The following is a 26458-nucleotide window of genomic DNA, read 5'->3' as shown; positions in this document are numbered from 1 at the left end:
TCACGTGTAGATTTTGTTTGATTTTCAAACGGGCTGTTCACCTGTTTCATTCTCGCTCGGCAAGTATACTTAGTGCAGGAGTTTTCACAACAGCAGTACATTAGTCAGATATTATGGACAATGATTGATTTTGTAAAATCGCTGCTTTTATACTCATTCGCGGCTGTAGTGGCTCTTCTAGTCCACTCGGAAATCGCTAGACTACGAGGCCGCGTCGCGGGCATAGACGGTCCGCGCGGTTTGCCAATCTTTGGCAATATCCCACAGCTCCGCCGAAATGCGTCAGAGCAATACCGAATATGGGCCGAGAAATACGGTGCTGTATATCAGGTTATGTTAGGTAGCGTTGCTGTTGTGGTTGTGAATTCTGCCGAAGCTGCGCAGCGGGTGTTTGTACGTAATTCGGCGGCTACCATTTCAAGGCCTATGTTTTATACTTTTCATAAGGTGTGTAATTTTCTTGGTCTATCTGTGCAACTTTTATCTGTGTGAAAATAAGGTGCTAATGCTGGAGCTGATAAAGGTTGTGTCTTCTACCTCTGGCTTTACTATCGGCACATCTCCGTATTCTGCCTCTCTCCGCAAGCGCCGTAAAGCAGCTGCCTCGGCCCTAAACAAACGGGCTGTGACATCCTACGACGCCCACATCTCTCGTGAAACGCAGCAATTTATCCGTGATGCATATGAATTAGGCGAGAAAGGGAAAAAAGCCCTTGATCCACTTGCCCTTGTTCAACATCTTTCATTAAATCTCAGTCTAACATTGAATTGGGGATCACGAATTGCAAGTGTTCATGATCCGCTTTTTCAAGAGATTGCTGAGGTAGAAGAATACGTTTCGAGATTTCGTAGCACAACGGGAAATATGCAGGACTATGTACCGTTACTTCGATGGTGGCCTTTCAACACTGCCAGCGCTCGCGCCAGAGAAATGCGCACGCGAAGGGATGTTTATATTCGTCGGTTCAATCGTGAGCTACAGCAGCGGCTTAAGAATGGAGAGAAAGTGGATTGTATCCAGGCAAACGTGATGGCCGAAGAATCACTCGATTCGCAGGAGCTCATGTCACTGTCGCTGACGATGGTTGCTGGAGGCCTGGATACTATCACCACTCTTGTTTCTTGGGCTTTGCTCTTACTGGCTCATAAACCCGATATTCAAAATAAAGCCTACCTGGCTATCAAGGAGCATAGAATGTCTACTAATGATGCGACCGAGTGCGCTTATATGGTAGCGCTCGTTCGTGAGCTTCTACGAATGTATCCTCCCCTCCGTCTTGCTCTGCCACGAGAAACCGCCTCGGACTTTTGTTTTAACGATAAGCTGATTCCGGCTGGAACTGTCGTGGTTCTCAATGCATGGGCGTGTAATATGGATCCCGAAGTATATCCTGACGCTCATGTTTTTAAGCCGGAGCGGTTTCTTGACTCAAACGGCCGAGTCCAGCCAGGCAGTATTTTCACCTACGGCCAGGGATCGCGCATGTGCCCTGGCTACATTCTCGGAAATAGAGAGCTTTACATGCTGTTTTCCCGTTTACTTTATCTTTTCGAGATCAAACTGGCTGCCGGTGGCAGCGACGCTGATCCATTGACTGGCGTGGCTGATCCGACTAGTTTGGTGTCTGCGCCCAAAGAATATAAAGTTATTTTCTCGCCTAGGGATCGCAAGCAAATTGAACGGATGCTTAGTGAGAAGTGACAGCTTATACCATTTGCTATATTAAAGTGCAATTCTCTTTAAAGCTTTTCATCGCTGATACCTTTTTCATCTCTGTTTTCTTTTGTCAATTCTGCTTTTTTTGCCTACACCACTGCACCAAGTAAATGTTTCCGCTGCCTACGGTTGTTCACCATTATATCCAGTAGCGGGGGCGTTTGCTTGCACTGTTTTACGCTGTATATTTCCTAACTTAGTGGTTCCCTATAAGAAGAGCTTACTGGCATTCGAGATTTTTGTTAATACTTACTTCGAACAACAGCAGGATCAATAGTTGAGAGCTTCTAATCATTCACAAAACAAAATAAATACATATATTTACATTGCGCCTTATCATTATACAAATTCATCTCTTGCACACAAGCAACTAAGTTTCAATTCTTACTTCTTGTAGCAAGATACATGAACGCCAGCAGCACTAGACATTGTCAATAGTGCTCTCTTTAGCGGCTTCCCATTTGCTTGCGGTACATCCGTCGTCTCAATAGTATCAAATTCCTGCACAACCCGAGCAAGCGTATAAGCTGCCTCTGTGAGTGCATATTGCTGTCCTAGACAAATGCGAGGTCCACCATTAAATGGGAGGTACTCCCATTGCCAAGTCTTGCCTTCGCCCCATCGCTCAGGCCGGAATTCATCAGCATCATCGCCAAAAAAATCAGGTCGACGATGCATACTGTAGACTAAGTAGAACACCCCTTGCCCCTTGCGGATAAATACCGGTGCAGACCGATCTTTGCCTCCGCCCCGCGGTAGCACCGTGTCTTTGTTGGCTATACGGAAGTTCTGCGGAACGGATGGATAAAGTCTGAGAACCTCATTGACCACATATCGTAAGTACAGCGAGCCCTTAAGCGTCTCAAAATTCATAGGCAGTTTGCCTTCTGCACCAGGTCGATCTCCGAATCGATCAAGAACCTCGTGACGCAGTTTATCAAGCACGCGCGGGTGTCGCGCTAGTTCGTAGAATGCCCAGGTGAGCGTACCAGCAGTGGTATCTCTACCGGCAAGTAAGATGTTCAAGAGTTGGTCGCGCAGTACACGTGGATCCTGTGTTTCTTCGGCTAAAGCATCGAGAAAGACATAACGCTCCGGACCCTGCTTCTCAGTTGCTGCCGGCTCCTTCACTTTCTTGTCGTAATGCTCGAGTGCCTTCGCAACGTAGAAATCAACAAAACTGTGCACTACACGATTGGCTTCTCTGAATTCAGAATTATTGATGACCCAGTACAAAGACTGAAAAATCACTCTTTTGGACAAATATTCTTGCGCGATGTTGAATGCGGCGGCAAACCCGCGACGCCCGCCATCAGAAGCGATGCTAGACGCGCCAGTCTTTTCATCGTTACCCAACACAAGTGAGTCAACAGACTCTCCAAATAGGAATTCGGTAGCGGAATCCATCGTCATCTTGTATAAAAGCTCCTGAATTTCGCAAGATTGCCCAGGACCTCGAGGAATCGCCGCTAATAAATTCGAAACATGCCGCTCCAGTTTCACGACATCAGATACCTGAGCGCGCGAGAATTGTGGACGGAGCAGTGCACGAGAATGAGACCAGCCTTCTCCATCAAGGGTGAAAATTCCGTCACCCAAAGTCGGAAAAAAAGCATCATGCCGTCTTCCCAAGTCAAAATCGGCAAACTTTGTTGAGAGGATGGTTTTGATGTTCTCAGGGTCCATAGTCTGTACATTTGTCCGGCCGAGTATCGGGCGCCCAAAAGTTGGGCCATTTTTGGCGTATGCCTCTGCTAGTACATCCATAGCGGTGTCATTGCGTAAAGCGCCTAGCATAGTGTAGAAATTGTATATGCCGGTTAAATCTCGCTGGCAATTATACGGCGGCAGAGCTCGGGTTGCGCGGTATGCTTTGCGTGCAGCAATAATATAAGAGATTCTGCTTAAAAGTATTCTGCCAGCAAGTAGAGACAGAATAGTATAAATAATCGTTTGAATCATTGTAGCGAAGTATCTATGTTAACTGATCTAAGCCGATAAGAGATTGCAACTTAGTCGCTGAAAGACAAGTTTCGTAAGCGAAATCCAAGCAAGGAATGAATTCAGCAGTCGCTTCTTATTTATTAGATCTTTTCCAATTGAAGACAATTGCGCTATTTGATCATATAGCTAGCGGCTGAAGATAGTATGATTATATAGCTAGCGGCTACTATCTTCAGTTAAGTTTGTCAGCCTCACATCCTCAGTCATCATCACTAGTATTTTACTAGTTATCATCCTTGAAGATATTAGCAAGACGGAATACAAACGTAAACACAGAGAAATGGCATGTATAAACATATGTGCACCGCAGCCGGCACCCAGAATAAGCAGCTGTGGCAATTGCACCGCAATCGTGTAGCGGCTAAATATCCCGGGCACTATTACACTTCAACTTACCAAAGTAGTAAGCTGTTTGGAAATGTCAGAAATGTCATATATAAAGTGTAAATAGACATGGACTCAGAAACCTTTGATAATTCAGCTGCTGAAGAGACTTAACCTGCTTTTACACCTTTAGCAGTAATAATATAAATGAGATACTATATCAACTGTAAATGAGATGAACTATGAATCTAAAAATGAAATGGGAATCTTTTTTTCTGGAAATTCCTTGTTGTAATAAATAGAATTAGTTAAAATATTATTGAGATAGCGGAAAAAAAAGAAATGTATTCGTTTCTTGCTTATATATATATTATCATTACTAATGCAGTAGACTCATAGAATGCTTGTAGAATATTGCTATTCTGTATGCCCCCTCTCCTTTGGCTCCATCTTTCCCAGTTTTATCTTTATTGCCTAGATCACTTTATTTTACATTTAGACATCCAAAAAATGCGATAGCTTCTCATCAAGTCGCCGGCGATCGATTTTTTAAATAATTGTTTGTATGGTTTACATCTATAAGTGCCTACATAAAGCATCCTGCTAGCATTTGAAATATAAATATTTACATCAAATTAGTGTAAGATTTAAATAATCACAAATCAGGAATCAGCAGTCGCATTTCAGCACGTTACTCTCAAGTTACACAGTTTCCCAAAGAATCTTCGCAAAACTACATAAGCTTCAATTTTTACTTCTTGTAGCAAGATACGTGAACGCCAGCAGCACTAGACATTGTCAATAGTGCTCTCTTCAGCGGCTTCCCATTTGCTTGCGGTACATCCGTCGTCTCAATAGTATCAAATTCCTGCACAACCCGAGCAAGCGTATAAGCTGCCTCTGTGAGTGCATATTGCTGTCCTAGACAAATGCGAGGTCCACCATTAAATGGGAGGTACTCCCATTGCCAAGTCTTGCCTTCGCCCCATCGCTCAGGCCGGAATTCATCAGCATCATCGCCAAAAAAATCAGGTCGACGATGCATACTGTAGACTAAGTAGAACACCCCTTGCCCCTTGCGGATAAATACCGGTGCAGACCGATCTTTGCCTCCGCCCCGCGGTAGCACCGTGTCTTTGTTGGCTATACGGAAGTTCTGCGGAACGGATGGATAAAGTCTGAGAACCTCATTGACCACATATCGTAAGTACAGCGAGCCCTTAAGCGTCTCAAAATTCATAGGCAGTTTGCCTTCTGCACCAGGTCGATCTCCGAATCGATCAAGAACCTCGTGACGCAGTTTATCAAGCACGCGCGGGTGTCGCGCTAGTTCGTAGAATGCCCAGGTGAGCGTACCAGCAGTGGTATCTCTACCGGCAAGTAAGATGTTCAAGAGTTGGTCGCGCAGTACACGTGGATCCTGTGTTTCTTCGGCTAAAGCATCGAGAAAGACATAACGCTCCGGACCCTGCTTCTCAGTTGCTGCCGGCTCCTTCACTTTCTTGTCGTAATGCTCGAGTGCCTTCGCAACGTAGAAATCAACAAAACTGTGCACTACACGATTGGCTTCTCTGAATTCAGAATTATTGATGACCCAGTACAAAGACTGAAAAATCACTCTTTTGGACAAATATTCTTGCGCGATGTTGAATGCGGCGGCAAACCCGCGACGCCCGCCATCAGAAGCGATGCTAGACGCGCCAGTCTTTTCATCGTTACCCAACACAAGTGAGTCAACAGACTCTCCAAATAGGAATTCGGTAGCGGAATCCATCGTCATCTTGTATAAAAGCTCCTGAATTTCGCAAGATTGCCCAGGACCTCGAGGAATCGCCGCTAATAAATTCGAAACATGCCGCTCCAGTTTCACGACATCAGATACCTGAGCGCGCGAGAATTGTGGACGGAGCAGTGCACGAGAATGAGACCAGCCTTCTCCATCAAGGGTGAAAATTCCGTCACCCAAAGTTGGAAAAAAGGCATCATGCCGTCTTCCCAAGTCAAAATCGGCAAATTTTGTTGAGAGGATGGTTTTGATGTTCTCAGGGTCCATAGTCTGTACATTTGTCTGGCCAAGCGTCGTCAGTGAAAAAGTTGGACCTTCTTCAGCATATATTTCTGCCACCTTGTCGAGAACAGTGTCATTGCGTAAAGCACGTAGTAAGTAAAAAACATTGTGCATGCCAGTGAAATCTCGGCCACGGTTGTATGCCGGCAGTGCGCCGACTGCGCGGTATGCTTTGCGGGCGGCAACAATATAAGTGATTTTGTCTACAAGTATTTTACCTGCAAGCAAAGATAGAAGAACGTAAACAATCACTTGAAGCATTGTTATTAAGATCTTGCGAGTTGATTTGAGCTGAAAAGAGGAATTCGGAGCTGCAATAATCTTCAACTATAACGTCTCTGAAACACCCTTGCTCACATAAAATCGAAATAAAACAAAATCTGAGCTGATAACCCTGTGCAGTGCGTAGCTTCTGTCAGTGATTGATTGTTGGATCTGTATTTAACTATGTAAGTCAGGTCCTCTGTCATATGGGATGATCAGGTACTAAATCTTACAGTTCCACCAAGAATAGACTCATTTGTAATATCGAACCAAGAGAGATTGAGACCGTCCCGGACACGTAACGTTCTCTTTGTAGTAGTAATTGGCAGTCATCCGACTGCAATATATAAAGTGTCATGGGGTAGATAAAGATCTGCAGTTTTTAGATTTTACGTACCGTGAAGCCCCGCAATTGCACAAGCCGCTACAGCTACGGCTCTCCTGCTTCCAGAATAAGCAGCCGCAGCTGTAGCGGCGCAATCATTGCTTGCTTTCTTTTTCTGGGCACAGATGCACTTTACCGAGGTGTCTTCTCAATCAATGCAGAGTTGGAGCCGATGGTTTAAGTCATATTCCTATTTTTTTGTATTTACATGCTCCTCATTCATACAAGATCAAACACCTACAACCACACGTCCAGCTCGGATCTGCGATACTCGGGTTCATCGTCGATATTCGGATAATACGGAACCATCGCACCCGCACTCTGCACATAGGCGCTATTATACATCCGCCAATATGGCTCGCGCACTTTCCGCGCCGGATGGAAAAGTCCCGCCCAGGTGTAATTTAGCACAATGCCCACGCCAACACAGTTCCGCACGGCTTCGATACCATCCATAATTCGATCAATCACGTGCGGTGACGTCTCGAAAACGTTTGGCATAAGTAAATTGAGCATGTGGACCATTGTGTCCTCGACACCGAGACCAACGCAGCCGAGAGCGAGATGTCGCACGACCGTAGCCGCCGTCTGGCGGTGCACTTGATCTCGATCGGTCAGTGCATCCTCGAGTAATGGAGCGACAGCATACACGTAGTCCTTCGCCATCTCGCCAATGTACTCAAATAGAAAACTAAGACTCTTGAGCACACCATTCTGCACGTTCAGCTCTGGAACACGGTACTCATTCATTAGAGCTGGGAGCACCGTGAATGGCGCACATGTCTCGGCAACAATTCCAATCGCTACCGCAGTACAAACTCGCGACTGACGCTCCTGTACGCGTAGATTATTTAGCAGCGTCACTAGTACATCTTGTGGACCGATCGCCTTGGCAATATAACCTATACCTCCGTCAGCAACTAGCTCTATGCATCCTTTTTGAACTGTCAAAAAGAAATTAGAAAGAATTGGAAAACATACCAAATGTGTTGTTAGCCGCTCGACGAATACCCTTTTTATGCGCTTTAAGCATGTCTAGCAACTCAAAACAAATCCGCATCCACTCGCGTGCACTCACAAACTCCGCGCCACGCTCGGCAATTCTTCCCACCAAATCAATCGTATTCTCCTGTACTTTTTCATGACGATTTCGCAGAATTGGAGTCAATCTAGGCAATAAATCGCTAATAGGCGGCTGCATTTCAGAAATTCCAACAACCGTCACGATACTGCGCAAACCACCCAGGATTGAACCAAGTACTTCGGGATACTCCTCGCCAAGATACTCGTACAGCACAACACCCAACTTGCCCATAAGCACATCTTCACCACAGTTCTTCATCACGACCGCGATGCGTGTGATCAAATCTGCAGACTGCTGACGTACGGTGGCTGATTTGTTATTCAAACGCCAAAGAATGGTCGAGACAATCTGAGGTAAGTAAGGCTTCGTGCGCAACCCAAGCGCGTTGACAACCGTGCCAAACCCATTGAGCAGAATTACATCCTCAACAGTCTGCTCTTGAAATGCATACAAGATGCCATCAATAAGTCTTTCTTCTAAACGCTCAGATATATCAGCTGCGCCGAGCGCAGCAACGACTTTCTCGATAGTTTCCACGCCCATCTTTCGGTACGCTTCAGACTCATCCTTCAAAACAACTACCACACGCTCAACAATCTCGGCAACACCAACCTTCTGCGCAAGCTCAACTGTAGTGTCGACAACTTGCCTGTAGTTGCGTCTATCAAGTGCCATACGACGTACCCAGAAACTCTTGAAAAAGGAAGGAAGCACTTCCTCGCGCAAATACTGTGCCGTGACACCATCAGTTGCAGCACATTGCTGCACAACGCGTAGTACAATCTTCTTCATTTCCTCATCGGGCGAACTGAATTCGCGCAACAAAATCACCATCACTTCCTTCGTGTAATAGTTTGCGTACTCGGGATCCATAAGCGGGATAATATATCCAATACATTTCAAAAAAGCGGCCAAACCCTTTCCACGATGACGCCGAATACCAAGCCACAGCGGCTCTAACACAGAATCAAACGACTCGATTCCATATGGTGCAGCTGCCTCGGCAAGTGCCCCGAGCGCAAGCGACGTGACTGTGCGCACTTTAGCTTGCTCGTCAGTCAAACAAGGCGCAATACAATCGACAAGACCCTTCAAATGAGGCAATACGGCACATCCCATCAGAATAGCAATCTGTTGGATGATTTTAACACCCGTATGGCGAGCCTGCCATGACTTTTTCGATCCGCAGACAGCCTTCAAGAACGGCAGCAGCGCAGGAATACCGAGTGCCGATGCAACGACCGCAAACGCACGCGCAGTGGTATTCCGCACGAATTCATCCGCATGGTCAATATCTGGTCGCATGGTGGAAATCATATGAGCAAGACCGGCCGCTTTGGCGAGATTGGCAATAATTTCGCGACCCTCTGCCCGAGCGTAGTAATCCTCGTCTATGAGAAGCGGTTCGATGACGACAAGAATCTTGTGCGTGAATGGCCGGACAAATTCGTCGAGCTTGTACAAAACTCGATCGATGACTTTGACAAGCAAATGTCGTTCCTGGTCTGCAAGTGTACGCTCCATAAGCAGTGGCAGAATCTGGTTAAATAATGCTTGAGCGCCAAATTGCCGCGCGTTGTCTGTGATTTGCCGAAGAGCTGATTTTCGCATCGGAGGGGTTCCATTTTTGATTTTAAGTAACAATCTCATAATTTTACGCTCCTTGAGCTCCTCTAGCGTTAAATCGCCATCTGTGCGACCGTCGACAAGCTTGCCGAAATACTTCATGTCTTCTTCTTTGAAAAATTGTAGTTCTCCTACTCCGGGAATATCGGTTGGTAACTGCTTAGCGAGTGTGTGGCTCTGCGAAGTTGTATCCTCAAGCATCACAAACCCGCTACCAGTCTGCGCTGGCGTGGCAAGTAGCTTCCTTGCTGGTGTGCGAATTGGCATGTATCCCGCAGGAGGCTCCAGAATCTCATATCCCTCAGAAGGCAACAGCCTATCAAGTTCCTCATCTGAAATCATTCCGGTAACAGCAACCTGCCCTGCACTACCAGAAGCAGCAGCACCAGTATATGCAGGCGTCTGCATACCAAATGTACTCTGTCCCATCGGGGTCGCGTCGAGAGCCGGAGCCTGATCCCAGCGAGACTTTCGCCCCGATGAAGGTGTAGATTCAACTTCATCCCATCTTGAGCGCTTTTTCGATCCGGTCTCTAGCTTTATATCGAGCTTTGTTTCGAGTTCCTCCTCAGTTTTCACGGGTAATGCGTCTGCGCTCACGACATCCCATCTGCGCTTACGAACTCGTGGCGCTTCTGCAATATCCGGTGTCTCTTCTTTGACAGATGGCGGTGCCATCTTTTAAAAATCCTTTATTTGAGCTGCGTGGGTTGATTCGGATATTTTTGCTACAGCGACAAAGACTATTCTGAGATGAAAAGTGGGACAATGATGAGAAGCTAGTGTGCAATCCATCCAACATGTATGCGGTTATCCATTTCTTGATTACATTTTTAAGCTTTTTGTACCACTTATGTAATATTCGGGATTTGTATTTCTTAGGATTACTAAACATAAGCACTTTCTGTATTTAGTAAAATATAATTTGACATGTTACAATGCACCAGACGACTGCTGCTCCTGCTGCTTCTTCAAAATTTCTTTGTACGTCCGACAAGCCTTCTCAATAGACTTCAGTGTGACTCCAATATACCCCCTCACTCTCGCAACCTCCTTCTCACCGACCCCATTCCCCGCCTCAGCATACCTGTCAACAATAGCAAGTAATCTGACTCTACTCTTTTCCACCGACGCCGCTAGCTGCGCAAGTCCCGCAGCGCGCGCCGCGTCGCACGATAAAAATGCCGCCCAGAAATGATGCAAGAATTCGACAGCTGTGGCGTGCGAGAGCTTCATCTCGCGGATAGCTGCCGCGTCGCTGGATGGAGTCTCGGCATCAATGGTTATATCTTTAGCTTGTTCGGTATGTCGACGATCGTCAATCAAGCCAAATACCTGGCTCTGGGCCTCAGAAATCGTTGACGCAGGAGGAATGGTCGAAGTAAGAAGTTTGTTTACTGGGCCGTGTGGAAGCGAGTTATTCACATTCTCAAGTACTTTGGCTGCAGATAGGTCGTTACCGTTAGCTGTGTGAGTGTCTGAATTTGAGAAGCCCGAGTCGTTATTGCGATGAAGATGAAGCTCTATTCTAGGGGCAGCAACTTCAGGCTCGAGATCTTGAAGCTGTAATTCGCGCTCTTTGAGTTTTTCCGTTTCGCCCTCGGGTTGCTCTGCTTCACTACTTACAGTTAGATGGTGCAAAAATAAAATTGATGCTTTGGAAAATCATCAGCATACCTTTGTACAACGTCGACAATTCTTTGACTCAGTTCGTTGAATGTACGAATTATTGATAGCGCATCCTTTTGCGTCGTCTTTCGCATCGTGATGTCTGGCTGATTTCCAGCTTTCTAAACTTTGCGTCAGCAGTCTTTACGACTAAACTAAGTCTTTGCATAAAAGAAAATTACCTGACTATCATCTTCTTCGTTCGCTTCTACATCGACAAATCTCATCACCTTCGTATTTTCATTTTCACGCTCTCTCTCTTCTAGTGTCAAACCGTCTTGATCTAGATTCAAATATTTATCCATGACCACATCCACAGGATCGTTCACACTTAACTTCTCGCCTCGTAATTTTCTACAAAGACGCGAAAGAAAAAACCTCGACCAAAACTCAGTCTCTTTTAACGGAGGCACGTTCTCCTGATAAGCTTTGTTAACGACTGGATATTGTCTAAATATGTCCTTGATCTTGTCTGGCGATAGCGAAACTTTGACTTGCGCTTGCCCAGTTTCTGTACCGGTGCTATTAGCCTGTGTCGTACTAACTGGTTTGATTGAAGCGAGAACGTTATATAATCCACGATTCTGCGCCTGAACGAGCGAGTGCATTCTCAACAGCGGCAATCTTGTCCGCCAAAACTCTTCCGCTGGTAGACTTTGCTTGACTACTGCGTCCAGAAATTGTTGCTGTAAATCGCTGTTGGACTTTAGCAAATTCTGCTGTAATTCTCGGTTGGAGAGTAATTCAGTATCGCTCATACTGCGCTTAAGTGCGTTCTCGGTCGGTTTCGGAGTTAGTTTTCCGTTTTTGACCGGGGGGGATGAGCCTGTTTCGGCGTTGGCTGGGGATTGCTGTGAAGCAGCTATAGCTGACGAAAGTACTGTTTTGAGAGCTTCGAGGTTTGGTCGCGTTGGTAGTTGAAATACAAACTGCGAATCGGTTTTTGTTTTAATTTTCAGTCTCGCTTTAGGATGCGTTGCCGGCGATGCTTGAAGACCTGTTACAGTCTATTTCAGTAACCAGATTATAGTAATAATAGAAATTAAGACACATACTTGATAAGTCGGCAAGTTGTATCACTATCGCTTGATCACTCGCGTCACCTGTCTCTGAGCGATCGCTGGCAGGTCGCCATTCAAAGACGCGTTTGACGGAGGACACGTTGACAACGCCCTTTTTCCCAGAGTACTGGGCTGGCACCGTGAACGGTGCCTGCATTTTTGTCTATTTGTTCTGGCAGTTGGTTGTTGCAGAGTACTAAAACCAAGCAGAATAGTAGGATGGCTCGAGGAGATCAACGTGCGGCTACGAGAAACTTTCGAAATAGTGATCCAAAACCTGTAAAAATAACTTGTTACTTGTACTTCACCAACCGGCACCTTTTCTTCCTCTTCCACTTACTTCTACCTTTTTAGTTTGATTGCAGTTATTTTTTCACTTAGACCAATTTCTCGAAAAATATTTGCCATGTCAGAGGATAATAGGTATGTGTGATTAGAAGTAACGTGAAATGACGGAGATATTACAGGTTTCTGATCTCCTATATCTCTCATTCACTCAGTCCATGCATTCTATGCACAATATCTAACAAGAAGACTTTTGATTTATAGATCATCAAATAATAATTGGCGTCGCAGAGACCAATCCCGATCAAACTACCCGCAGCAACAGCCGCAGCAACAGCAGCCACCGTCGCAACATAAGCCAGCACAGCAATTCACATCTGTACGCGGATTCAACAGTCGTGAAGTCGAAGAGTATTTAAATAAAGGATATTCTGCATCACTAGTCCAGGCTCGCGCAGGTGGTGATGAGAAGACGATAATCTATTCGGCTGATGGGAAGGGGTGGACGAGTACAACGCCAAAGGGATCCGCGTGGGGACAGCGCCGTGAGTGCAATATGCTGAACATATAGAACGAACACGTCTGACTTGAATATTCTAGCACATCTCACAGCGAAGGGAACGACTGTTTTGACCGAGCTACGACATGGTCTGCAGAATTTGCAGGGATAGTCTGTAAGCTGGGCTTGCGTTTGAGAAGCGGATGGGGGAGAATATGATGTGATTATGTGCCGTTGAACTGGAGTTGTGGGTTGCTTATAAATGCTATTTCAATACACATTTGATATATTATATTACAAAGAGGAGTTAGAGCGAATAAAATTAGTGTACAATACCAAGAATAGTGTCGACGTCCGAATCAATACCATATAATATCAGATATTGATCATCAGACGGCTCTAATGTGAGATTTACATCATTTCTCTTCGTCGATATACCATTACTTTCAGGAGCCCGCTTGGAAGAGCAAGTTATTGCGCCATAGGACTGCTTCAGCTTGATGGCAATGGCAGCATCGACGACATGAGCTTTGAGTTGTCGCGCCTTAAAGTATTCCTCATTTATTCTGTTAATGTATTCTGTCGCTTGCAGTCTACGGCGATGCTTTGTCGCGAGGGTGACTGCGCCGAGAGCAGTGCGCGCAAAGAGTCCAACAATACCAAAATTTGAACCGCTTCGTGACCGAAGTTCACGTCGGTCGCGACGGTTAGAAACCGAGCGGTATGACTGACGTCTATTGCTTAAGTTATCTTGCATTATTGACTTGATGCGGTAGGCCGAGTTGAAGATGATGTTGTTGTACGACAGGATGAGAGCGTCAAAATCAGCCTGAACGACGCCTCTAGAAAGTATCTCTTCAGGAAGGACAGAATAGCAAATCATGTTACTTGGTTTCTCAGGCATGGAAACAAGGAGGCGAGGCGAGATCGATTTTGAAGTCATAGGGACAAGCACTGGCTTGCGGAGGATGTTGCGGGTGGGCACTGCCGCAGGTTCATATGATGGTAGGTTGTCGAGGAAGGCGTACTCATCAGCGATGTCAGATTCAGAGTCAGAGTCGGAGTCAGAGCGAGAATTTGGATTGTTGCTGTTGCTTGTGCTTCCCCGAAGAGACTCGTCGTCGAGCTGCTGCTTCTGCTCCTCGGAAGCAGAAACCGGGGTTGAAGGAGCACTGTAAGGTGGAGGAGAAGCCTCAGAGCGAGGGAGACTGATAGACAGGGATTCAACCGTTCTGGAAAGCATCCCGAATGAGAGTAAGATAGAATAAGGAGAAGAAGAGGCAATTGTTGATATTTTATAGATGGGGATGCGGTATTCTGACAGAGCAGATGACGCGGCTGAGGTTAAGGTTGAGCCGCTGGAGGCTCAGATATGCCGCAAGGCATCGTCAGCATTACGCGTTCTTGGCCGGCTGCGGCCGACGACAACTTTTGTTCAATATGTCGAAAGAGCAGAGTAGATGGGTAATAACTCTGCTGAGCAACGGCTGGTAAAGAATAGAGCAACGACTGCGCGGCTGCTGTTTAGAATGAATCGTGTATTGTCTAAATGGAAGCCGAATGTATAACTGAAGATGCAAATTTAGACTAAAAGAGCATTTTATCAATATTTTGGTAGTTTTATACTGCTTCTATGACAGCGTTTCAATAACAATAACTAATGCAATACAATACAATACAATAGAACCAGATACTAAGCAATTGATCGTCGCCTAAAAAAGCCCAGCCAAGATGCAAAGCTTTAACTTTAATTTACTCTTAGTGCCAGTTATTCCCTTTCCAGGAAATACTAAGCCTCTATGACGAATGAGGCATATTAAAACATCAAATAGTCTCATAATATCAAATCAAATTCACTCATAAAATTGTAGTTTTCTTGTTTTTTATTCAATTTTTATGCTATGTTCTTTTGATTCTTCGACACTTGACTTGGACGCCATTTTCGCGAGATTTTTCGCTTCTTGCCTTACATCAATCTATATCGCCTCATCAGTAATCTTATCTTATCCGTCTGCTTCTCTGTTACCGGTCAACTAATTACCTGCTCTTCCCCGTCTCTCTTTCCCTCTTCCTTCTTCTGCTTCTTTTCAGGAACAGGCGTACACGAAACTGTGTGCGGATCCGGCTCATAGGATAGGGCCATTGTGTCTAGTAGATCTCCATATTCTTGATGCAATGCCCGTGCCTTGAGCTGCATGTCCAGCTGCGGAATTGGCGTAGACGACGCTGTATACGCGTCCATTTCTTTCATATCAACCATACTTATCCTAATACTTTATCTTTAGTACGAGATAAGAGTTAAGACACGACCCGACGGTTCTCAGCGGGCACTTATACCTGATCTTACTCAGATCTTGTGACCTCAGATCATCATCTCGCACATGGTTCGCTTATCCTCTCGATCTCAAAAACACATGATCTTCCCAGATCTATCTCGTAAGACAATCAATCGCATTGACCTGTCACTACCCCTAATTCTCGCCTCTCTTAGGTGATTAGAAGTAATTCATTTTGAATAAGATACAATTTTGGTAATAAGAAAACACCATTCCTATAAACTGTAATAATCATACACTGTACACACGTTATCATACTTTTTGCTCTTTAACCACCACCTCTTCTACTCTTTCTTTATCGTTAGCAACACCATCAACACTATCGGCTTCCAGATTCGTCACATCAGTAATCCGCGCCGTAACCCTGAGCGGACCAGGCACTCCTGCTGCAAACTTCCGTCCCGCACCCAGTGCCCGCACTCCTGCTGCCCCCACTAGCCTCACTGCCGCAGCAATTTGTATTGCCTCCCTCACTGTTCCCAAAAGTCCCATATCTGCTTGCTTATACGTTTGGCAATACATATTCAGCGCACTCCTGCCTGTCCCGACTCCGCCGTAAACAGCCTTCGCAACTGCAGAATCAACTATTCCCGTTGCAGACATCTCCATCAACGGATGCACAGTAAACTTACGTAAATTATGATGAGAACACCAAATCATCGGCGTCATTTGTCCTGTCTCGTTGCCCAGCTTCACCATGTTGACTGCATCGCGCCGGCTGGATTTCACGGGCTGAATATCAAACCCGAATATGTAATTTGCCTTTCGCGCACATCCAATGTGGACTTGATAACTTCACGTTAGCTAATTTCTCACAAATAAGAAATAAAAAAAAAAGCACACTCACAAGAATCATGACAAATCGGACAGCTCACACAGGCACCATTAGCGCGGCCCTTGCACAACGTACACACAGCAATATATCGCGTCTTGGAAATCAAGCCAATTCCTTCTACTACACTCATATTGTACGAATCTGTAAACTTGATTTCGGGTGTAAACACGGCACACAATACATGTGCCCAGTTATGTCCTGAAGTAGGCTTTACCGGGTCGCGAGGTGACCTTTCGGCATGGGGCACTTCTACGAGCAACTGTGAAGGGCAAAGAACGCAATTGTAATCCTAAGAACATATCAACAATCAGCACGGTCTCACAATAGAATCATCAAAACACAATACGTACCATTGAAATCGACGGATTTCGGTCATTCCGACATGGGTCGCATCGCCATTTTCTTGGTACCTCGCGAACTCCATAGCATGTCATATGCACGCGCATCTTGCAACTATGACACTGTAATAACGATTCCTTTGGCTCCTCATACGCACAGACTCCACACGACGTAGGAAGTATTGCAACATCAACCATCGGAGATCCTTTCTTTTTCGAAAGAGATGTCGCCGGCGACTCATTCGCTGCAGCCGCCTCTGGTGCAACCACAGGCTTGCGTCTAGCCGGTACTGCAATCTTCGGAACTTCAGCCTCTGGTTCAGAATCCCGGCGCTCTTCTGTTTCCTCCTCTGAGTATTCAGTCTCATACCGATTACCTTCATCAATCTCTCGCAAAACTTCCTCCTCGACCTTCCGCTTCTGTCCATGCGAGCTTCGTTGATGCGATTTTTTCAACACTTCATGCGGATCCTCCCAGATGACCGCATACCGCCGCCATAACTCGGCACACCGAATACACAGCGCCACACTCGGATTCGTCTTCACAATGGCAAACCCCGGCGCACGTCGCCATGCTCTCGAATGAGTCGTTGAGCAAAACTTGCATTTGAATCCTTGCTTCTTTTCGTGCACTTTCTGCATATCGAACGCAGAGTCATCTTGTGAATCAGCAACCGCGTCCGCAAGCACAGCCTTATCATCAACTTTATGCTTATCATCAGAGTTATCCTCAATCGATTGTCCATTTCGCGTATTTTTCCACAAATAGTAGAAGCGCACAATATCCGCAGCCGAAACCGTTCCTACGTACTTATATATCGGACGCAGTTCAGAACCATACTTACTGACTCCTTCTTCAAATTTTTTCACTTCTTCTTTACTCAGTGTAGGCTCCTTAAGCGATTTGCGCGTAAATCTAGCTACCTTTTTAAGTGCTTCCACAGAATCGAAACCACAGTTCATAAGTGCTGCAAGTGCGTTATCCATAAAATTTGCAGAGGAAGGTAGCATTTTAAGCTTTGTAGCATAAGGCGCGGCCGATTTTAAAAATTCTTCAATTTTGGTGTCCGCATCTGGCATTTCTGAACTTGTTGGCATTTTCCATCGTAAAGTAGCTGTATCTTCTCCGCCGCGATCAATGTGCCCAACAGGACGTATTTGAACCCAGGCATCGTCAAGCGAGAGTGTTGGTTGTGGCTCGACATCAGCTGCTGGAGCCAGAACAGGTGATGACGGCACAGGTGTTGCATCCTCTTCCTTTTCGGTCGCCCCAACTGTTACCTTCTTTCCCAATCCTTTATTTGCTTTCTTCTTTTTCGTTTTTGCCGGGTTCCGATCGATAAAATGTACTGGCTGACCTCCCCATTCTGGAACAGAAGCTTGGTGTTTATTGCCCAGACGCGAGGCTGCTTGAGGATATATTCTATCGTTGTTTTCCAACACATCTTCTAAATTGCAATGGATTCCAAGATAGCGATACGGCCACAATTTAATTTCATGTTTCTGCTCGCTTGACAATTTATCATCGGCCACTTTAAACACAGGTAAATCAGGAGGGGAAAAATCGTCATCGGCTGCCTGACCGTTCTGTCCCACTTCACAACCAGCGCTATCGACAGCCATCACCGCAGGGTCGTCATAATTATCTTCACCAGGCTCCGGCAGTAATTTGCCTTTACTCTCACGCATCTTGCGCTCACGCTCACGACTACATGCTGCACATGCCCACGCGAAGCCGCGCGTAGGTTTCCGCAATAGACGCGGCCGCACACAGCTCATATGGTAATCATTCCCGCATACTGCGCACGACACTGACTCATCTGGTGGACACCATTGTTTACAGCGCACACAGTTCCGCGCATCTGCGCATAAGTCTTTACTGCGTCCAATTTCAACAACACCGTACTTGACTTGTTTGCGCAGGATTTCGGCGAAATTGGCGGGTATATTCAATATTTTTTCGGTCGGTAAAAGCTCGTAGAATCGACAGATATATCGATCGTAAAGCTTGTCGAACCAAAAATGATCTGGCAGTTTACGATATGCAAGCATGTCTTTGACATGCACTCGATGCGTTACCACATTTTTTCCACGAATGCTTAGCAAAGGACATATATCGGAGTGCATGGTGGCGTAGAGCAACCGGGAGTCATTAGATCGCGTGGGAATTTCTCTCGGACGGTAAAACCAATTAACCCGAACCTTATAAGTGTCGAGAACGGCATAGTCAGAGTCTTCTGGTGTAGCTGTGGATGATGATTCAGGTCGTTCGACAAATTCCATGATGCGACCTATGTAATAAGGTTCACCAGGCGGCTCGGCGACAAGATAAATTGTGTCTGTCAATGACCGTCAATTAGCAAAGAATAATTAGAGATTCATGGAAAACAGGACAGAAGTATACCGTTTGCGGCGAATTGTGTACCATCTTGTAGCAACAGTACCCCTTCTTTTGACATCTTTGCGTTTGCAAAATCGGGTATATTAGTAGTAAACCCCAATTTAATAGACGACACCGACGTCAAAGATTTTCCCCTAGCTGAAGATGACGAGGTTGATGACCGTTTCATTTTCGTGGACCCTGAAGCATTTTGCGTAGACGGCGCAGGGCTGGCGGAAGTACTGCTCTGGCGCTGATCGCGGCCCGTCGCCGAAGATGTCGAGGTGCGTGCCTCTCTGCCTCTTTTTTTGCCCTGAGTAGTAGCGAGATTTCGTTCGCTTTTGCTTCGTTTTATGCCTTTTTGCTTGTCATTCGTCGACCCGCTCGAGATATCGGGAGTTGTAGAAGTTGCAGAACTCTTGCGACGACCCGCCTTGCGGGTTGCAGGCGAGGAAGTCGAAGTCTTTCTCCGCTTGGTAGCTGGCGCGCCATTAATCTGCTGGTTCGGTGCAGGTGACACACTAGTCGGACCAGAACTCGACACACTCTTTTTCCGCTTAAGATACAATGATAGATCGTCTTCATCGTAGTCCTCAGCGTAGCTAATGCGTTCTCCTCGGCGCCGACGCGAGCTGGCGACAGAAGTTGGAGCAGGCTGGTCTGGCGGCGGAGTGGGTGTTGGCGAGAGCGTTTTAGAGCTGGCTTCAGTTAACAGATCAACGGGCGCAAGACCATTGCTACCATTCGACTGCGCCTGCGGCGTCTGGGCCGGGGGAGGAGACGGGGAGCGTGGTGGAGCCGGGACAGCTGGGAGGTCCCGCGAGGGTGATGCGATGTCCGCAGAGGCGAGAGCATCGCCTTCTAGCGAAGGCGCCATTGTAGCAGAGTCCTGACAGATACAGCGGCTTCTAGTAATCCACCCAACTGGGAAATGGAAGAGAAGACGGGTGGAGAATGCGTATTGTGAAGGGAAAGGGGGCAAGAGAGATTTGGATGAGTGCGGATTAAGGTAGGCGGACAAGGACGGGAGCGTATGGGAGAGAATTATTTGATTTGCGTTCTTGCGCCCGCCATACGTGGATAACACTCTGTCTATTCTGTATCGAGATTGTAATATATTGGATTAAGTTACATATATACAAGCTATATCTTTTGGCATTTGTTCGTTTATCAGAAATATCTAAAAGAAATACTTCATGCTGTAGCGCGTACGTAAAGTAAGGATCCACTCTGTCATATCAGATTCATGCAGATCAAATTAGAATTGCGAAGACACATAGATCTGCCGACAAAAAAATTGAATCAGAGATGCTTCAATGCAACTCTTAGCTTGAATCGCAAAATAACAATGCATGGAAGTCATCCTGAAACACATTATCTTTTCATCTATCGTTGCCCTACTTTTTCGATACCCTAGTTTCCAACATCAGAGTGATTTAAGCAGACACACAAAATATGACACAAAGCTATTCGGAAACAATAGTAAATAAACAGAAGATGACCGTAATGGGCTGTTCGCCTGCCTAGGTTCACTTTGGTAACTCCCTATCTCGAGGGAATGTTGTGTGGTACCGCTCAGAGAAGGTCGCAAAGAACACAGATATACAAATGAAAGTTCAGAGATCTATCCAATAATCAGTAACTTCACGTAGCCTTATTACTAAAATACAAGAGCAAATCTTCCGATTCGGCACAGCTCAGGAAATGCCAGTGAAAGGCAGTAGCAAAATCATGCACAGTGATTTCGCGGAAACCAGTCACTCTTCCTACCAATTCGCGGCATAGCCGTATTCGCCTTCATCATACGTGAGCATTCTTACTCTTGCGATGGAGAAAGAAAAAAACATTGATGAATATAGCCACAACTGTCTCCAAATCTCTTGATTGCCTTTTATTGCTTGAGATTGATTTTATTGTCGCATTCGAAATAATTACTTTAAAAAACCCCTTAACCATGTTTAGATTTAATCAAAACCGGAAACCCAAGCCCTGAACTCTAGGGTCCGTCTTAGGCCACGACGTTGATATCTACAGCGTGTAAACAAATTCCCTTCACCCGTCATTTGTGTTCACTCCAAGTCGGATCGTTCGAGCAGTCGGATGTCATCTAAAGCAGAGCCTCCGTCGCCTTCTCCACGGATAAAAACACCGTCGCGAATGGCAATGTACTCAACTGGTACTTCGCGACCGCCGTCTGCGCGTGGATTCGTCGCCGATATTAACCTCGGAGACCTAGTTTACATTCCCTCTGGTCGCAGAGGTGTCGTATTGTTTATAGGAAAAGTGCATGGAAAATCTGGAGAGTTTGCTGGTGTTGATCTGCTTGGCGAGGATGCGGTGTATGGAAAGAACAATGGCACTGTCGAAGGGTAATCTCTTCATCTTACTTTATCTACGCTTATCTCGTCGCTCTAACATACAATTTTAGTGTGCGCTACTTTAACGCCTCTCACCCTTCTTCCGGAATCTTTGTGCCCATAGCAAAGGTATCGCACATAAAACCCTCCGCCGACTCGACTCCGCCAACCCCCAGCACGCCGCGTTCACGCTCTGTTCTTGGCCGGCCGTCTTCCGTACTCGAGCGATCTATGTCGCCGATGCCTAATCTCAAAGTGTTAGCGGGGCATACTCCTGCTCGACGTACGTCAATGGCACAGATTCCGACTTCGGCATCTCGCAGCGTCTCGCGATCTTCGATGTCTCGACCTACAGGTACCCCAACAGCGTCGCGCACAGCAGCCTCTGATCGTGCACGTGTATCGACACCATCTGCAACTGTACGGCGGAAATCAATTGCGCCTTCAGTTCCATCTTTACCTTCAAGTACACCGAAACCTGTTAAAAGGCGGCAGACAACAGTCATACCGGCCGCACCGGGTAGCATATTTGCTGCAGAGGATATAGATAATCGATCTGAAGTTTCCGCTACAAGTGATGATACAACTTTGAGCCTCAGAGCAGAACTCGCGACTACACTTTCTAGACTTGCTGAGCGAGATATAGAGATTCAAAAGCAAAACGAGGCGTTGCATGAACTGCAGAGCGCGCTTTCAGAATATACTCTTCTTTCTGAAAGCATGCAAGTCTCCAAATCGAGCAAAGGACAGAATGTGAATGATGTGTCGTCAGGAAATGAAGACGGAGATACTGCGAAACGCGAACGTGATCTTCGTGAGTTGCTATTAGATAAAGAACGCAAGCTAGACCAATTACAAAGCGAGCTTGACGCCAAGCGCTCTGAATTCCGACAGACGTTAGAAACCCTAGAGCAAGCTAATATGGCTACGAACCAAATGTACGAATTACAAATTGAAGAACTCAGCAATAAAGTTTCAGCTGCAGACGGAGTTGTGACAAGTATCGAGCCTTTGGAAGCGATGATTACTGAACTAGAGACGAATCTTGAAGAGTCAAGAGCTATAGAATCACAAGTATTACAGCAGCTTACTGAAGCAAAGTCACAAAACAAAGAAAAAGACAACATTATTTTGGAACTTCAGCAACAGCGTGCTGCAATTGCTGAAGGCAATTCAGATACTGCTCCATTGGAATTAGCCATTGCCGATCTAGAAAAGAGTATAAGTCAAGCTCGCTCTTCTGAAGCGCAACTCCGCCAACAGGTTGCAAAGTACGAATTGGAAATAAAGCAAGGCGAGAAAACAATATTAGAGCTAAAGTCACAAAATGAGCTGTCCGCGCAAGAGGTCGTTAATCGGACAGCGCCATTGGAGGCTGAAATATCTAAGCTTGAAAGAGAGTTGCGTGACCTAAAGGCAATCGAGTCTCAAATCAGCAAAAAGCTGTCTGTCGCTGAATCTGCGACTAGCGAAAAGGATAAAGTAATTGCTAGTTTAGAGCAACAGCTTGAAACTCTCAGTTCTGCATCCAACAGTCAAGTCTCAGCAGAGTCAGCGGCCGCCAAATTGCGTCAAGATAAGCTTGAAAAAGAAATATCTACGCTTGAGCGTATAGTCGAGTCGAAAGTGTTCCGCGAGCAAGAGCTAGAAAAAGAGATAATATCTTTACGCGATCAGCTCTCGGCTGCGCAAGATACCATCGCCAGCGAACGCTCACAGTCCGAGAGATTGCAACAGCAACTAATCGAAATTCCGCCGCAATCCGCATATCTCTCTTCCTCGCCCACTAAAACCCCGCTCAAGCCAGCGTCGAATCTGAGTCTGAATGGCTACACAGCACGAAGCACTGTCAACGCCGGACTCTGGTGTGAGATCTGTGAAACTGAAGGACATGATATCATAGACTGTAAAGCTAATGGTGGCCTCGGTTCTGGCGAGAACGGCAAAACGTTGGTTTCTCCAATACGAAATGGTTCGTCACAGGCTGCGCCTGTTGCGAAAAAATTATGGTGTGCTTTGTGTGAGCAGGATGGGCATTCTAGTATGGATTGCCCTGAAGGATTTTGATTTTGTGCTTTCACTCATCATATACTTGTAATATCTAATTTAAACTGTAATGTACAATATTCGCAATCCACATCTACAGGACACACTAGGCATAGCTTCATTACTAGATTAGAGGCTCAGATGAAAAGTGAATACAGACGAACAAAAGAGCAGTAAATTTCCATGAGCACAAAGAAAAACAACGAAGAACTTTTACGAAAAGAAATTACACATAAAAAAGCTAGCCATCGGCTACGAACGTATAGATATTATTGCATCTTCATCCTTATTTTTTCCTGGAACCAATACCCTTTGCTTAAGGAGGAACTTCTGAAGTCATAAAGAATATTAGAAAAGAAAGCCAATATTCAAAAAGCTAACTCAGTAGCAACTCTGATGTAGAAAAAAGGACAAGAGCGATTCTAAGCACTGAGGAGTTATGAGAGGAGAACATCTTTTTAAGATTGATAGTAATTTCATATTCTTTTTCTTTTTCTCCATTCTCTTTTCTTACACAAATTCCTAATCCGATCCCACAATTTCGTTTCATCATATTCCGTCGAAAAAGGGACATAATAAAGTAATAATAAAAAGAAGACACACCAATACTAAAACTAAATCCGTAGCAAACGAAATTGAAAAAACAAAACCTTCATTCCATTTCCGATTCCATTCTTTTTTAGACACTCAAAAACGCACTTAAGAATTGCAATTAAGCAGTCTCACCTTCGCCTTTGTTCTTGAAGTAATCATCGTACATGGCCGCAGCTTCGGCAATCTTGCCTGAAAGAGCCTCATCGTCCTCCAACAAACTCAAAAGCTCGGGTGTGTCCATCTCGAGTAACATACCGGTGATTTTACCAGCAATCTGCGGCTGTTCGGCCTCAACCTTGGGGTACAAAGCCTCACCAATAAGCTGCTTTTGAACCTCGGGAGTGGCGCCAGCAAGAGTCTCGGCGTTGACGACGAGCGCAGGAGGAGCGGCGGCCGCAGCAGCGGCAGGGACAGGCGCAGCCTCGTCCTCGCGACGCTGCTGAGGAGGACGGCCACCTCTTATGCCACCACGGCCCTGCTGAGGACCGTAACCGCCACGCTGGGGACGTCCTTGACCCTGTGCAATCTGCTGAGGAGGAACTCCCTGGCCAGGAATAGGAACAGGCGGGTAGCCGTTATAACCCAAGGGAGGCATACCGTACATCTGTAAGGGCTGGCCGTTGGGACCAGTAGGAACACCACGAGGAGCCCACTGTTGCTGAGGAGGACCCTGGCCCGGTCGGCCACCCTGCTGCATGAGCAGCTGGGGATTTCCACCAGGAAAAGGAACACCACGGCCGGCGCCGGGAGGAGGAATGAAGCCAGCGGGTTGTTGACCAGCGCCTGGTCCGTAGAAGAGAGGGTTGGGGAGATACTGACCGGGCATGCCGGCAGCGGCAGCCTGCTGCTGAAGTCTGAGCTGGTTGCGGGCCTGGATCTGCTGCTCAAGCTGAGACTTACGAACGTCCTTACGCTGTGCGAGAGCAACATAGAGGGGCTTGCCGTTGAGCATACGCTGGTTCATCTCGGTGACAGCCTTGGTTGCCTCGTCGGGAGAGGAGAAGCAAACAAATCCAAATCCCTTAGACTTGCCAATCTCATCGCGCATGATCTTGGCAGAGGTGATGGTTCCGTGCTCGGAGAACTCTTCCCGAAGCTTGTCATCGTCAACATCATCATCAAGGTTCTTGATGTAAAGATTGACACCCTGGTACTTGGACATTTTCTCGAGACGGGCAGCCTCGTACTGCTTGCGAAGCTCCTCTTCACGTTCGTGCTTCTTCTGAGCACGACCAACGTAAAGCTTCTTACCATTGACATCTTTGTCGTTGAGTTCATCTACAGCCTTTGAGGCATCCTGGTGGTCGTCAAAGTTGACGAATCCAAATCCACGAGACTTTCCTTCCTCGTCCTTGGCAAGCGAGACCGAGGTGATGGGTCCGTAGGCTTCAAACATAGCTCTGAACTGATCGTCAGTGACCTCAGAGTCGATGTTCTTAACGTAGACGTTGGTGAAGTTGGCCTTCATGTCATCGAACTTAGACTGACGATCCTTCTTAGCGATATGGTGACCGACGAAGACCTTCTTGTCGTTAAGAAGCATACCGTTGACGTGCTTGATGGCATTGTCTGCAGCTTCAGCTGTCTCGTAGTGAACGAAACCGTATCCACGGGACTGACCATACTCGTCAACAGCAACCTTGCAAGACAAAATGTTGCCGAAAGCAGAGAAGGTGTCGTGAAGAGCCTTGTTGTCAATGGCGGTGTCGAGGTTCTTGATGAAGACATTACCAGCTCCTGTCTTGCGGAGCGAAGGGTCACGCTGGGACCACATGATGCGGCATGGACGACCCTTGATGGAAGAATAGTTCAGCTCCTCGAGAGCACGCTCGCCTGATATAGTTAGAACAAGATCGCGACAGTATGGAAACGATGACAAAAAAGAACATACCATCGGCAGCGTTGTGGAAGTTCACGTAGGCATATCCCAGCGAGCGTCTGGTGACGGCGTCACGGCAGACACGGATTGACGCAACCGAGCCAACCTGGTTGAAAAGCTCGAAGAGCATGGCCTCGGTAACTGTCGGCTCCAACTCGCCAACATAAAGCGAGGCAGAATGGGCTGGGCCGGAAGCAGGCGCGGCCTCGGCCTCCTTGGACTCGCCTTCGCCATTTGCAGCCTCGGCGGTCTCGGCAGCGGGTTCAGCAGAGGTCTCCGCAGTCGTAGCAGGAGCAGCTTCCTCCGTAGCAGGGGTCTCGAGAGCGAGGTTCTTGACCTCCTCAGCGGCGGCATTAACAGCAGCGTCAGACATTATTGATAATGACTAAATAAAACTAGGCACGCGCGCGATTAGTACAAGAAAGAAAAACACGACAAAAAGATACCGGTCGCCAAATGGTTCAGTTAGAAATACCTTTTTTTCTGAAATAAGAAGGAATCGGTTGAGTGGTCTCTTTGAGAATATTTTCTTCAGATGCTAGTTATCCCAACACGCAAAAAAAACCAAGAGAAAGAAGAAATCAACAACGAAAGTCCGGGTTTAGTGGATTAGTTTCGCAGAAGAAGAATTGTTAGAAGAAAAAAGAATAAATTTTAGTTCTTTTAAAATTTTTTTGAGGATTTTAGGGAAACGAAAAGGAGACGGAT

At 46.3% G+C, this 26458-nt stretch overlaps 10 protein-coding genes across 10 annotated transcripts; 3 read left to right on the top strand and 7 right to left on the bottom strand.

Moving 5' to 3' along the window:
• Window positions 1–12: 12 nt before the first annotated feature.
• On the top strand, window positions 13–1937 carry V2V93DRAFT_52771 (cytochrome P450). Its single transcript, XM_066912721.1, has 2 exons — window positions 13–447; window positions 524–1937. Exons 1-2 carry the CDS (start codon window positions 121–123, stop codon window positions 1700–1702), a joined length of 1506 nt encoding a protein of 501 aa, XP_066764426.1. The 5' UTR covers window positions 13–120; the 3' UTR covers window positions 1703–1937.
• On the bottom strand, window positions 1863–3876 carry V2V93DRAFT_373109 (cytochrome P450). Its single transcript, XM_066910892.1, has one exon. It carries the CDS (start codon window positions 3677–3679, stop codon window positions 2102–2104), a length of 1578 nt encoding a protein of 525 aa, XP_066764425.1. The 5' UTR covers window positions 3680–3876; the 3' UTR covers window positions 1863–2101.
• A 907-nt stretch (window positions 3877–4783) lies between these two features.
• On the bottom strand, window positions 4784–6377 carry V2V93DRAFT_373107 (cytochrome P450; the record flags this gene model as incomplete). The annotated part of the gene is made up of 1 exon (XM_066910891.1): window positions 4784–6377. The coding sequence occupies one exon, from the start codon at window positions 6372–6374 to the stop codon at window positions 4797–4799; it is 1578 nt and encodes a 525-aa protein (XP_066764424.1). The 3' UTR covers window positions 4784–4796.
• Window positions 6378–6999: 622 nt separating this feature from the next.
• Window positions 7000–10150, bottom strand: V2V93DRAFT_326659 (armadillo-type protein; the record flags this gene model as incomplete). Its single annotated transcript, XM_066907535.1, has 2 exons — window positions 7000–7664; window positions 7744–10150. 2 exons carry the CDS (start codon window positions 10148–10150, stop codon window positions 7000–7002), a joined length of 3072 nt encoding a protein of 1023 aa, XP_066764423.1.
• Window positions 10151–10335: 185 nt separating this feature from the next.
• V2V93DRAFT_373100 (uncharacterized protein) lies at window positions 10336–12416 on the bottom strand. Its single transcript, XM_066910890.1, has 4 exons — window positions 12196–12416; window positions 11323–12137; window positions 11150–11262; window positions 10336–11090 (listed from the first exon to the last, which is right to left on the bottom strand). Exons 1-4 carry the CDS (start codon window positions 12356–12358, stop codon window positions 10406–10408), a joined length of 1776 nt encoding a protein of 591 aa, XP_066764422.1. The 5' UTR covers window positions 12359–12416; the 3' UTR covers window positions 10336–10405.
• Window positions 12417–12483: 67 nt separating this feature from the next.
• On the top strand, window positions 12484–13352 carry V2V93DRAFT_52620 (uncharacterized protein). The gene is made up of 3 exons (XM_066912720.1): window positions 12484–12624; window positions 12736–13031; window positions 13087–13352. Exons 1-3 carry the CDS (start codon window positions 12608–12610, stop codon window positions 13155–13157), a joined length of 384 nt encoding a protein of 127 aa, XP_066764421.1. The 5' UTR covers window positions 12484–12607; the 3' UTR covers window positions 13158–13352.
• V2V93DRAFT_381590 (uncharacterized protein) lies at window positions 13308–14228 on the bottom strand (the record flags this gene model as incomplete). Its single annotated transcript, XM_066912112.1, has 1 exon — window positions 13308–14228. The coding sequence occupies one exon, from the start codon at window positions 14226–14228 to the stop codon at window positions 13308–13310; it is 921 nt and encodes a 306-aa protein (XP_066764420.1).
• A 1345-nt stretch (window positions 14229–15573) lies between these two features.
• V2V93DRAFT_326605 (uncharacterized protein) lies at window positions 15574–19064 on the bottom strand (the record flags this gene model as incomplete). The annotated part of the gene is made up of 4 exons (XM_066907534.1): window positions 15574–16106; window positions 16169–16445; window positions 16507–18833; window positions 18899–19064. 4 exons carry the CDS (start codon window positions 19062–19064, stop codon window positions 15574–15576), a joined length of 3303 nt encoding a protein of 1100 aa, XP_066764419.1.
• A 1973-nt stretch (window positions 19065–21037) lies between these two features.
• V2V93DRAFT_326871 (uncharacterized protein) lies at window positions 21038–23298 on the top strand (the record flags this gene model as incomplete). The annotated part of the gene is made up of 3 exons (XM_066907541.1): window positions 21038–21243; window positions 21303–22381; window positions 22715–23298. 3 exons carry the CDS (start codon window positions 21038–21040, stop codon window positions 23296–23298), a joined length of 1869 nt encoding a protein of 622 aa, XP_066764418.1.
• Window positions 23299–23804: 506 nt separating this feature from the next.
• Window positions 23805–26453, bottom strand: V2V93DRAFT_52430 (uncharacterized protein). Its single transcript, XM_066912719.1, has 3 exons — window positions 26226–26453; window positions 25763–26145; window positions 23805–25704 (listed from the first exon to the last, which is right to left on the bottom strand). The coding sequence occupies exons 2-3, from the start codon at window positions 26121–26123 to the stop codon at window positions 23990–23992; spliced, it is 2076 nt and encodes a 691-aa protein (XP_066764417.1). The 5' UTR covers window positions 26124–26145; window positions 26226–26453; the 3' UTR covers window positions 23805–23989.
• Between the last annotated feature and the right edge of the window lie 5 nt (window positions 26454–26458).

The sequence above is a fragment of the Kockiozyma suomiensis genome (assembly GCF_038497685.1).
Source record: "Kockiozyma suomiensis strain NRRL Y-17356 unplaced genomic scaffold V2V93scaffold_11, whole genome shotgun sequence".
Classification (NCBI taxonomy): domain Eukaryota; kingdom Fungi; phylum Ascomycota; class Lipomycetes; order Lipomycetales; family Lipomycetaceae; genus Kockiozyma; species Kockiozyma suomiensis.
This window is presented reverse-complemented; position numbering and strand designations above follow the sequence as displayed.

What these genes read in the sequence shown, in the direction of transcription:
- V2V93DRAFT_52771 (XM_066912721.1), top strand. Translation starts at nt 121, where the DNA reads ATGATTGATTTTGTAAAATCGCTGCTTTTATACTCATTCGCGGCTGTA. An exon ending in TGTTTTATACTTTTCATAAG is followed by an intron (nt 448 to 523) that starts GTGTGTAATTTT and finishes GAGCTGATAAAG; the next exon opens with GTTGTGTCTTCTACCTCTGG.
- V2V93DRAFT_373109 (XM_066910892.1), bottom strand. Translation starts at nt 3,679, where the DNA reads ATGATTCAAACGATTATTTATACTATTCTGTCTCTACTTGCTGGCAGA.
- V2V93DRAFT_373100 (XM_066910890.1), bottom strand. Translation starts at nt 12,358, where the DNA reads ATGCAGGCACCGTTCACGGTGCCAGCCCAGTACTCTGGGAAAAAGGGC. An exon ending in ACAACTTGCCGACTTATCAA is followed by an intron (nt 12,138 to 12,195) that starts GTATGTGTCTTA and finishes AGACTGTAACAG; the next exon opens with GTCTTCAAGCATCGCCGGCA. An exon ending in ACGAAGAAGATGATAGTCAG is followed by an intron (nt 11,263 to 11,322) that starts GTAATTTTCTTT and finishes CGCAAAGTTTAG; the next exon opens with AAAGCTGGAAATCAGCCAGA.
- V2V93DRAFT_52620 (XM_066912720.1), top strand. An exon ending in ATCCGCGTGGGGACAGCGCC is followed by an intron (nt 13,032 to 13,086) that starts GTGAGTGCAATA and finishes TGAATATTCTAG; the next exon opens with CACATCTCACAGCGAAGGGA.
- V2V93DRAFT_52430 (XM_066912719.1), bottom strand. Translation starts at nt 26,123, where the DNA reads ATGTCTGACGCTGCTGTTAATGCCGCCGCTGAGGAGGTCAAGAACCTC. An exon ending in CTTCCACAACGCTGCCGATG is followed by an intron (nt 25,705 to 25,762) that starts GTATGTTCTTTT and finishes TAACTATATCAG; the next exon opens with GCGAGCGTGCTCTCGAGGAG.